The sequence below is a fragment of the Notolepis coatsorum genome (genome assembly GCF_963971535.1).
Source record: "Notolepis coatsorum genome assembly, chromosome: 7".
NCBI classification, from domain to species: domain Eukaryota; kingdom Metazoa; phylum Chordata; class Actinopteri; order Aulopiformes; family Paralepididae; genus Notolepis; species Notolepis coatsorum.
The window spans coordinates 33,953,869-33,966,218 of NC_140171.1; the positions used below are offsets into that span (position 1 = coordinate 33,953,869).

Here is a 12,350-nt window from a genome sequence, read left to right on the forward strand (position 1 = left end):
TAAAAGTACCGAATTCGGTACCCATCCCTAGGCATGTGCCTCAGAAAAAAAGTCCGGTCCGGGGTTTTCCCTTCTCTCGCAAGCAGTATCGTGTTATCACATTCACTGGCGAGGCTCGGAGCAGCGTCGATTATGTGTTTTGGTGCTATAACGTTGGATCAATAAACGCGATCAATATTTGGAATGGCGATCAGGATTGGATTCATCTTTTTGCAGAACATCTGATGTGAGGTAAGGACTCTATTTTACCAGTGTATTGGGTTAATCAGATGTTTTTTTCTCAGCCATCGCAGCGTGTCTGTGTATGACGTTAGCGCTGACCAGGTCATGGATAATAGATTTTTCAGCCCGCTTCTCTAGCGTGCATAAATACACATATACTATCGATAATCTAGCATTTATTTGAAAACTATTCCTAAATCAGCCGAAAGATTTCGTGTTTTGTGTATTCCACTAAAGAGCTATTATCGCGGAATTTCTCTGGAATTACTAGAACTCTCCAAAACTATACTCGTATTCAAAACGGTATAAAACGGAAATGTACCAATGAAAAAACAATACGTTTCGTACATGTTGACTGCAAGCAAGTCATTGATAATAAGCGGGGGGTGTTTTAGACCCATAGCCATAATTTAAGATATAGTTTAAGCCTTCGCAAATTTCCCCGACCTCCCATTGACTTCAGCGCTGGCACTCTAGCCCATAATGGCCAAAGGGGCGTTCAGGGGCACTTCAGCAGTACTTGAGGGAGGAGAGTGTGTTACTCATTCACTTCCTCACTCAGATTTCCTGCTGGTCCAGGGATTGAATTATAATAATAATAATAATAATTATTATTATTATTATGTAGTTATCTGAGCTCGCAGCTGGAATTCACCCTACGCTCAGCTGTCAGTTACTGGCCAGCCTCTCTACCTCTAGGGCCAGATGGAATAGAACCTCCTGTCAGTTACTGGCCAGCCTCTCTACCTCTAGGGCCCGATGGAATACACCCTCCTGTCAGTTATTGGCCAGCCTCTCTACCTCTAGGGCCAGATGGAATACACCCTCCTGTCAGTTACTGGCCACTGCCAGCCTCTCTACCTCTAGGGCCAGATGGAATACACCCTCCTGTCAGTTACTGGCCACTGCCAGCCTCTCTACCTCTAGGGCCCGATGGAATACACCCTCCTGTCAGTTACTGGCCAGCCTCTCTACCTCTAGGGCCCGATGGAATACACCCTCCTTTCAGTTACTGGCCAGCCTCTCTACCTCTAGGGCCAGATGGAATACACCCTCTTGCCGGGACTGTAACTATTACCACCATAGCCCAATCCTATAGTAATAATAAGATGGATATTAATATGGTGTGAAATTTGGAGCATTGTGGGGCGACAGTGGATCAGGACAGGAGGTCGAGCGGTCGTCTGGTAATCGGAAGGTAAGACATTTAAGTTAGGGATGTTCGATATTGGCTTTTTTACCGATATACGATATACCGATATTGTCCAACTCTTAATTTCCGATACCGATATATGCTGGGTTTCCCCCCCAAAGAAACGGAATAATTTCAGGTAATTAACATACATATCCCTTGTCATGGAATTAACACAACATTATACTGGGTAGGTAGAACACACATATATATAGCACACATAGATAATGCACACACATAAGAGCCACATTTATTTTTAATAAAATTTTTATTATTTTACTTTCTTGTTTGCCTGTCTTGTACCGTTATTATTGTTGTCGTTGTTGTTGTTATTGTTACTATTATTGGTAACACTATGATCGCCGTGGACGAGTTTACACGTCATTCCTAGCCATGCTCATTCTGCCGAAGACGCCGTAACTCGTCTTTGATGTCAACATTTCAAAAATCTGTCATCGAAATCATATTTCCTTTCCGGAGCCCTGAGACACACTGCAAAGCTCCACTCAACTCTCTAGCGGTTCAAGAGCGCCATCTGGTGGCCGATCGGCAGATCGCCAGCCGGAAATTAACCTTTGAACCGGTAGTGCTCATCCATATGTGGTCCGGGCACTCGCTATCATTAGAGAGACTCCGTATTGACACAGTGAACATCGATCGGTGCAAATAACTCGAAAAAACAACATGATTTGGACGTATATACTATTATACAACCTGGAAATGGATCGGGCATTTCTCCATCCCATAATAGAAAAAATTCTGTTCCACGCTCATCTGCCAGCGGCGCGAGGAAGCCATGGTAAGATTCAGCGTTATATTCTAACGTCTTCTATACTAACTGATCTGATGAACATATGACCCACACTAGATGAATCATAACGCTGCCCACGGAATTATAAACGATCCCCTGCCCATCCGGTCATCATCAGATGATGCGTAGAAACTTCTAGAACCACGTCCAGTTGACATTTTTTATCTCGCACAGATTCCTACCAAACTGTATTTGATCATCAATATAATGCATTTAGGGCTATAAATCACGTTCTGAAGAAAGCTGCAGAAAACGATAAAAACATACTTATACTTTAGACCATATTTTAGTATGAATATGTGAATGAAAAAGTTTAACGTTGCTACACCATGAACAATACATATAGGACATTGAATGGGCCATAATAATGGCAATTTAGCAATAGAATTTAAAAAGTTATAGCCCTGCAAAGAAGGGGAACTTCTCCATAGACAAATAGAGCTGGCGAGGGATGGTAAATTATGAATTTAACCCATGGCGATTAAAGTGTTAATGTTATTGTATTGTGATGTCTTGTTCTATGTTGAAAATGGAAAATAAAAACATTTATAAAAAAATAAAAAAAACACAACATTATACATACTTTTGACAATACATTAAATAAGAATTTGTTCTTACTTGCTTGCCTGGGTAAATAAAGGTTAAATAAATGTAAAGAAATTAAAATTAAAATATATTTACCGATAATTTCCGATATTACATTTTAATGCCAATATCGGACATCCCGATTTAACCCCCAACTGCTCCTGCGCTAATTATTAGTACGGTAGGTATTTTGAGCAGAATCCTGTTTGTCGTCAAAACTGGTCATCCTATCAGCGAGGGGAGGGGGGAGTTAATGGTATGCTAGGCGTGCACACGCACATAAACACGCACACACACACACACACAACTAGGGCTTTGTAGTATGAATGGATAAAGGATAAAGAATTGAAAGATTCCAGAAAAACAAACGATTTGAGGTGTGAACCATGCATGTCTACCGATTTCTGTCCATTCAAGTAGATAGTATGCAGGATGAGCCGTTCTCCCTCTCTAATCTCTCTCCTTACCTTCCGTCTCCTGCTCTGTTGCCCCTGGCTGTTGGAGGCAGTAATGCAGGCGTGTGTAGTTGACGTATCCCGGTTCGCTGCTGCCCACCTCCTGAGACGAGGGCGGGCTCGGAGGGGACGAGGACGAGGAGGAGGCGGGTGACATCACGTGTCCTGAGCGCTGTGACAAGCTGTGGCTCCCACCCGAGGTGGACGGCTGTGGTCCAATAGTCCGTCTCTCCTCCTCCAACTCCTCCTCTCTATATCCATCGTCCTCTTTCCGAGTCTCCGTGCTCCTCCCTTTGTCCTCCGCTTCCCGTCCGTCTGCAGTCTTCCTCTGCGCTTCCCCGTCGCTCCCTCTCCCTCCCCCCTGTGCCCGCCTGAAGAGGTCTGCGGCAAATTCCCTGGCTCGTGCCGCTGCCTGGGACTGGCTGGGTGACAGGGGAGACGGGCTGGGTCTGACGGACGGTTGCCTGCTGTCGGGCGATCCCTGAGGTAGTGTGGAAGAGGAGGGCGAGGAGGAGGGCGAGGAGGAGGAGGAGGCGGGGGAGGAAGAGGCCGAGGCTGGACCTGACAGAGGAGTCGCTCTCTTGCTGTAGAGGATCTGAGACGACTGGCCCTGCTCACCTGCTGGAGACGGAAACAGAGAGATAGATATCGTTTATCCTCTCGGACCGAGCCCCCTTGTGGGGTGGTGTTGGGGGATAGGGACCAGGAGTCTTAACTCAATCAGCGCCAGACCCGAGTATAGTCGGGTTTTCATCATTATTTATTTTATTCGATATTTCCATTCATTACAGGCACACAGACATCTGGGTTAACATGGGGAATCATCCTGAGAATGCCAAAGTGCAATACCGGCCGCATCCACCCAGGTAGCAGTATCGAGCACCCTTTGAAACATTATATCTTGGCCTGTGCGTCGATCAGAAGTCTCCTGTCGGATTTGTATTGGTCGGGCAAGGGGAGCGGTTGTCCGGATCGGATTGAGAAGCGTGAAATGCTCCCGGTGCATGATGTGTGGCGGATTATGTTGGCGACACGATCGACACCAATACTGGGACTCGCAATCAGATAATTGGAATATTCTTTTTGGGGTACATCATCCTAGTGAAGGTAAGGCCTATATGGTATAAATCCTGCTGTGATCCAACCATTGCTTCACTTCGATCACAAGATATGTGTGTAACGTTACTCCACGTGTGCCGTTGGTGACGATCAAAGCATCAAAAAACTACCCCCCACCCACCCTTTCATGCATTCATGATGAAACATAATACCGATAATATAGATGTGATTTCGTAATAGTAGCGTGTACAGACGAGAAACGGCAAAAAATGTTGTGAATTGCACGTATTGCATGTCGTTTTCTGGGATTAGACAGGATTACTCTAAAACTATACTCATATTCACCACGGTATAAAGCGGGAATGTATGGATGAAAAAAATATTTCTTTAAGATATTGAACGATAGATAGTCGATGTCAAATGGGCCATAGTATTGTATCCATAGCTATAATATAGAATATAGTTATAGCCCTGCAAACACTGCCACGTATTCCTATATTTTAGAGCGTACAAACGATGCTCAACTGCGTGGCGCTGATTGAGTTAAGGGTGCGTGTATGTGTTTCAGTTCTGTCCTTTCTTACTCTTAATGTTGTGGGGACATTTGATGAAAACAAGATTTTCTTTTGTTGTTGTTGTGGGACCAGGTAAATGAGACATTTCAGGCTTAGGGGTTATGGTTAAGGTTAGGCATGTAATTGCTATGATTAAGGTTAGGATGAGGGGTTAGCGTATGGTCTATGGAATGTCCCCACAATGCATGAAGACATGGTTATGTGTGAGTTGCTGTGTGTGAGAGCATGTTTATGTGTAAAACCAGGACTTTTTGGAGACAAAATGACATTTTTGAGGACCCATCTTAGTGTCAAGGGTTAATGTTAGTTTGTGTGTGTGTGTGTGTGTGTGTGTGTGTGTGTGTGTGTGTGTGTGTGTGTGTGTGTGTGTGTGTGTGTTACCTGGGCAGAGGGAGATGCCACAGGCCACCAGGGAGTAGCTGGTGTTCAACAGGATGACCTGGTCCTTCTTCAGCTGAAAGGCAGGCTGGAAGGTGGGGAAGGGATAGACCACCTGGTACCTGCTGTTCAGGACGTAGCCATGCTCCAGACACTCTCCACTACCTGGAGATACCACAACCACACAATTATTAGTATTTCTATCATTTTATTGGCTTTTCAAAATGTAACATCACATAAAACACACACATATGCAAAGCCCCCGCAATAAACCTGTATAGTAATAGGCTAAATGAACATTTTAAATAATAAAGCATAGATATTTCAATGGGATTAGAGAGATTGACAACCTTATTGTCTTGTCTCTACAATGCTTCCAACCACGCCAGCCATAGCAAGCTTGGAGGGTGCTGGGTCTGGGCCTAGCTTAGGGCTCAACCACTGGTTTCCTGCTGTTTCCAACTAGTAAAATGTAAGGCTTTTTAAGACCTTTTTTTTTTTAAATAGGATTTAATACCTATTTCACGGCCATACTGACAAAAAAAGTATGAAGGAAAATGACTATGATAGAATTAATTCCATACTGGGGAGACAGTGGCTCAGGAGGTAGAGCAGTCGTCTGGTAATCAGAGGTTTCCCGGTTTAACCGTTAACCAGATATTATTAACGGTTAAATGGTTCATTAGCATATTCATATTATTTATATATATTTATAATTTTATAGGGTGAATGTGAAGGGTGAAGCTTGCTCCGAGAAACAGTGTGTTCTGAAGTACCAACCTCACTCACAGAGTGTAGAGAGCAAGAGCGAGAGACGGAAAAAATGGAGCGACTTCTTGTCCACATGTTTACAGATATTTCTGAAAGCATAGTATTTTCTTGCCTGTATACATGTGGATGGGTGAAATGGAGCTAAAACTGAGCTTTTGGAAAACATTAACATCATGACCAATGCCCCTGTCCACACATATACGAATTGAGAACAGAGTCATTTCTCTGCAATCAGGGCCATGGAGAGATCCTTGCAGCCTCCCATCAGTTCAATCGGGACCATGGAGAGATCCGTGCAGCCTCCCATCAGGTCAATCAGGCCCATGGAGAGATCCATGCTGCCTGCCATCAGGTCAATCAGGCCCATGGAGAGATCCATGCTGCCTGCCATCAGGTCGGTTCATGTGTGTTTTTGTGTTGTGTGGACAGAGAGATATTCTAAAACACTGTTGGTGTGGACAGGAATCTTTTTGAAAATGTGGACATGAGTTTCAGTCAGTTTTGCTACTAATGGTGAATAAATTATAGTTATAATGCAGGCATGCTGTTTTTTTTGTAGTTAGCATTAACATTATGCATTAGCAGGTGAGGTAAAGAGAGTGTGAGAGAGCAAGAGAGAATTAGAATGTGAAATGGGCAGACCACTTGAAACCACATTGTGTAAAAGGGAAAAAACAAGGCTAACGGGCTAAATGACAGTGGTTTGTGTGAACCAATGCCATGTGGTAGAGGTAGTTGGATCAGCAGAGTTGTGTGGGTGTACCTGTGCGTATGGTAGTAGCCGTGGGAACAGGACAGCATTGAGAGCAGGGACTGGGAGGAGGCATGGAGGCGATGGTGATGTAGATGTCTCTATGGTTCTCATCACTCATTACTAGATTCATCAGCACCGACCTGGAGTTACGAGTACTGGGAAAGAGAGAGACAGACACACGTTGGTTTTACTATACATTTGAGGATGTTGTTATCTACTTACATTCATTCCCTAGCCCCTTACCATAACCATACAAATTAGCCCTAGCCATTTTTTCAGAAAGTTTGCATAAAAATACATACCTAAGTAAATGGAAGATTGCTCCACTTCTACAAGGTCCATTTGCATGTTCTCAGGGAATGTATTCCCAGTGTCAAAAATATTGTGTCCGTTATTAGGCTTGAGTAGTTTCATCTTTGACGGTGAATAACACCATGCTAAAATTGACCTTGACATGGAAAATTGCCACTGAGCTCATTCAGCACCTTCTTGAGATCACGTGTACAAAGAATCTAAGCAAATAGAATAGAATATATCTTTATTGTCATTGTTACAGTTGTTAAATGAATAAAGGGCAGATGATTTACAGGGGGTTTTGTAGTACTGAATTCTGCCATCCGGACACATGTAATTTGAAATATGAATATAGAATATTAAATATTAGGCCTATAAATTACCTTATTATGGCCAAGTCACACATCTATGGATCAGGCCAAATCTCCCCTTTCCAATGGCAGAGTTCAATCTGGATTTAGTACCACCAGGCGCCCCTGACAGGGCAGCAAAAACTGTGTGAATTAGGGCTGCAACTAATGACTATTTTGGTAGTCGACTAATCTGTCGATTATTTTTTCGATTAGTCGACTAATCGAAAAACAATTATATTAAAAAAAAATATATATATATATATATATAAAAAAAAAAATTCACTACCTATCTTTGTGAAAGTGGCTTCTCAGCTCTGGTCCAGCTGAAGACAGAGCAGAGGAACAGATTGGACATTGAGCATGACCTCAGAGTTGCTTTGAGACTCTTGTCAGGACCAAACAACATCCCCAGTTATCCCATTAGTTCCCCCAAACTTACTGTCGGTCTGTTATGTTAAGCTAAGAAGTCTTCAGCTGGCTGGACCAGAGCTGAGAAGCCACTTTCACAAAGATAGGTAGTGAAAAAAAAAATTTTAATTTCTTTTTTTTTAATGACTAATCGACGCAACAATATCTCGTCGACGATTTTTCGTTGCAGCCCTAGTAGTGTGAATGTAATCTACTGTAATTTAAGTACAGTTACTTGTTTATAATGTAAATTTCTCCGCCATTTTTCATCAGATTGCAACGCCGTTTTTTGCTAGACATTCACAGAAAGGTAAAGAAACGAACTATGTTCTATTTTATGGCAATAACGTTCAGGTTTGTTCTACCCGTGAGGTGAGATATGATCCCGAAAATAACTGGGGGAAAAAAGCTTCACGCTAGAAGTCAGATGATTGATAGGGGCTGGCGTGAGCTGGGAAGTGTAGTTTTATGAAATTCGAAGGTCCATCAAAAGCCCTGGGTCTCTTCTTTCAAAAGACTACACTCATGTTAGGTTGCGCCATGTCCTCGCGTCAATATGCGCCCTTTTCTGACTCGATGCGCTGAGATTTCTATAAACTCATATTTCACTAATAACACTTAAAATCATTGGTAAACAAACGTAGTGCTGAAAATATACACTTTGACTGCCGTTTTGACAGGGTTAGGGTCTTTACTTTTGGCTACATTTGAAAAAGAAACGCAACATTAATTAATACGTTCTGTATTCATCTATTTATGGCGTGATATCAATCTTGTACCGGACCGCTCTTTGAGCGCCACAAGCTTTCCCCATCTGCACTGGCTAGCGCCAGCTTTTCGTGACCATTTTCACGATATTTCACGATCTTTGCGGAGCTATTGTATAGTCTATATTCTAGCTATGGAGACCATAGTAGGCTCATTTGACAGACACTATTTCTAGTCCAACATGTAAAAAATAGTTTGTTTCTACACACTGTAGTTTGTAGTTTATTACACGCTAAACATCGCCCACTTCCAAAATAATCCAGTCTTTTTCCATAGATTGCGAGATAAGACGCGTTATATGCAATAAGCCCAAATCGTTCTGGTTGATCCCCTGAAACCCCAAATACTCCCAAATCAAAAGGTATATACCATGTACATATGTGCCTTCACAAAATCATCAAGTGTGTGTGTGTGTGTGTGTGTGTGGGGGGGGGGGGGGGGGGGGGGTAGTCTTACCCCAAAAATGCAATCGTTTCAGGTTCGGTAAAATAGACATAGAATATACCTTACCTTAGCCAAAAGGTACTCCAAAAAGAATAATTCCAATGATCCCATCGGCGATCGCGATTACTCGTTTATATGTAATTACTCGTGTTTGCGGGAAAATATAGGTCTTGAGGCGAGCAGATCTCCTAGCGATTGCTCTGCAAGAGCTCCTCCCCCTCAGAGCGAGTCTTGACAGAAAGGGATCAGTAGAGACAATGTCTGAACTGGACTATCAGAGTTCAAAAGGTAGGCGATACTGCCACCTGGTGAGATTCGATCGGCATTGCAATTCCAACATAGGCAAATGAGCCAGGGACACCTAGAGTGATCCGGCTGACCGTTTAGAACAGGGATCAAAGGAAAAAGATCAAAGGAAACTAAATCAAGTTTACTCGTTATTGGCACTCAACGCTTGGCGTTGGCACCCATTGAGTTAAGGGGTTAAAATGCCCAGCCCAGCCCTAACCTTAACCTGACTCTACTATACTAACCCTGACCCTTATCTCAACCTGTTAATCAGAGTTTTGGTGCAAGGATGGACCAAAATGTCCTCACAAGTACAACCCAAAATGTCCTCACATTAACACTTTCTATGCCACTCACGAGTTCTCAGAATTATTAATATCTCGTTGAAAGCCACTCACGAGATTTCTCTGATATTTTTTTGGCGATCTGAAATCATATTGCATCACGCGAGCCTACCCTAGTCTACCCGAGCGCCGCCGGCGATCAGATGTGGAAAAAAGTGCCCCCTATCGTCTCCCAGATGACATAAGGGATTTTGGAATGGACTCGATGAAAATGGATGGGGAAAAAAATCCTGTACTCCACATTTTCCAGTCCACTGATGCAGCCGGGCTTACCACAGTTCATTCTGGAGCCTCTGCGCCCCGCGGAATCATGTGTTCTACTGTATCACGTTGGATCTATACACTTATCGATTTTTTCTAATGGTGATCAGGAATTGGAATATACCAGTTGGATACCATCTGATGTCAGGTAAGGAATCTATGTTATCAGTGTTAGGATAATCAGACTCATTTTGATGAAGATATAAGCTGTTTTGTGAAATGTCCTCTATTGGTTTCACTGTAAAAATCCAAGAGGAAATGAACACAGCAATTATCCGTGCGCGGCTCGAATGTGCGTGCGTGCACGTATAATATTGATCATCTAGCGTTTATTTGAAAACGATTCATAAATAGGCAGACAAATATCAACGTTCTGGAATATTCCAGTAAAAGACGATTATCATAGAATGGTCCAGAATGGACTGTTTTTTTTACCTCAAAACAGGTGCTTTTCAAAATGCTCTCAAACGGAAATGAAGCGATAAAAAACCAATCTGCCTTGACAGCACTGACTGGAAAAGGATTCTTTGATAAGCGACGGGCAGATTAGACACATAGCCATAATTTAAAACATAGATTAGGCGATATTAAGCGTAACATTGGCGCCGATGGTGGCATTCAAGAGCTAACTCTGGCGCCACCTCGTGGCACTGAAAGTGTTAGAAGTGAAGATGAAAATGATATGGCCTATTGCATCGCCAAAGAAGAACTTCCTTTCAATAAGTTTAAGCCGTTTAAGCTGCAAGAAGAACGGAGTGGATATCAGTCCATCTTATGACAACCACGTCCGATGTGGAGAGATGATCAGATAGACCATAGCCGATGAAATGAAGTCGGACCTGGCAGTGATTGACGGGGACACGGACACTTCTAACAAATAATGTGAAATGGTCTACGTTCGAATCATTATAATTTATAATCCGCTTGTTTGTTGGCTTTCCATTTATAATTTATTTATAAATGGAAAGCCAACGAACAAGCTGATCGGGCAACAGGAATTAGAGCACAGCCATGCATTAGGCGAGTAGCCCACTATTAGGAAATGTTTCAATACTTAAAAACTGGCTACTTAAATTTCAATAAAGTATCAATCTATCCATCTACCGTATCTAATAACGAGACAATATGCAAATAAGGAAATACTAATAATTATCACGGATCCCGTATATGAAAGTGTTTGGCAACTTACTGCTGGTAAAATCACTGTTTATTTCTCGAGCTAAGTTGAACTGAACATTTCACTGTCAAAAGCGCAAACATAAACACGGTTGCGTCGTGACACGGTTTTCAAAATAAAGGTCACATATACACATACCGTAGTAGGCCTATATCAATTCATGTCCCTGCAATTTAGTGTTGGTATGTGACTGCACCGTGCGCTGAGGCACATCCCTTGCAAGTACCCACGTAGTGTTTGACATTACGACTGTGATATACACTACATTTTTATGTCGACTCTTGTCCAGTCAGGTATCACTCCACACACAATGGACGGTATAACGCATTTCTTACTAGATCAATTTGATTTAATTGTGGGGTGGGTTTACAGCTTCAAATGCATTTGCTTTATATCTTACCTGAAGCCGAAGATTACTATTTTGGAGTGGTCGTTGGGCCACTCGCACACAGTGAGGTACAAGTCACTGTAAATGTCCTCCCCTGCAAACAGTCGAACATGATGGACCTGAGAAGAGAGAAGAAGAAAAGAGCGGAAGTCAGGCGACAACATATAATTTTATTCCGGGAAACTAACTTGCGCCTGAGCTGTTCCTTAGCAACTCAATTCCGCTGTATCGTATCCATAGGCTTTTGTACTACATTTTGATCAACTAGTATTCAAAACATGCTTTTATGAAATAGAACCTGACTTCACCGTTACCTGTTTGAGTCTGCTGTGCAGGTTGAACTCCCACCAGTAAAGGTGGTAGGTGTAGAAAGCAAAGTCATCATCTTCTCCACAGTCGCTGGTATAGGATAGAACGTAACGCCCACATTTGGTGAAACCCAGAAATATGTGCCTGGAACCAGAGAGGTGATTCAGCTATTAGTTGGGGCCAGGAGAAATATAGAAAAATCAACATTGAGTCATTGAATTTCATTTTAATAGAATCGATTCTTAAAATACCAAGATTTTAATCTATGCCTTTTTCAGTAGATGTGAAGATTATCTCTAAACGTCTAAGAGCCTATCTTGTTTGCTTCACACTGAGGGCTACATCCACAAAGAATGGATTGCATGGAGCAAGTTGCACCCTTACTTACAATTCATTATGAATTGAAAATGGGGGACCCTGATGTAAACAAGACGGAAGTCTCTCTGGTCTGCATCCCCTTAACAATTGTGTGTATTGAGCCGTACTGTTAATAAAATGTTCATTCAATCAATCA

The 12,350-nt window shown here is 42.5% G+C and overlaps 1 protein-coding gene across 2 annotated transcripts in view; it reads right to left on the reverse strand.

Annotated features, from left to right (window-relative positions):
* Nucleotides 1–12,350, reverse strand: part of dcaf15 (DDB1 and CUL4 associated factor 15) — a 36,817-nt gene that overhangs the window by 22,893 nt on the left and 1,574 nt on the right. The window contains exons 3-7 of one of the 2 annotated variants that reach the window (XM_084317969.1): nucleotides 11,842–11,980; nucleotides 11,540–11,646; nucleotides 6,812–6,957; nucleotides 5,281–5,442; nucleotides 3,278–3,883 (exon numbers count right to left, since the gene is read on the reverse strand). In XM_084317969.1, the coding sequence (XP_084174095.1) occupies nucleotides 3,278–3,883; nucleotides 5,281–5,442; nucleotides 6,812–6,957; nucleotides 11,540–11,646; nucleotides 11,842–11,980 (1,160 nt within the window). Of the gene's footprint in view, nucleotides 1–3,277; nucleotides 3,887–5,280; nucleotides 5,443–6,811; nucleotides 6,958–11,539; nucleotides 11,647–11,841; nucleotides 11,981–12,350 lie in introns of both variants that reach the window. The other variant, XM_084317968.1, reaches the window with a different exon arrangement.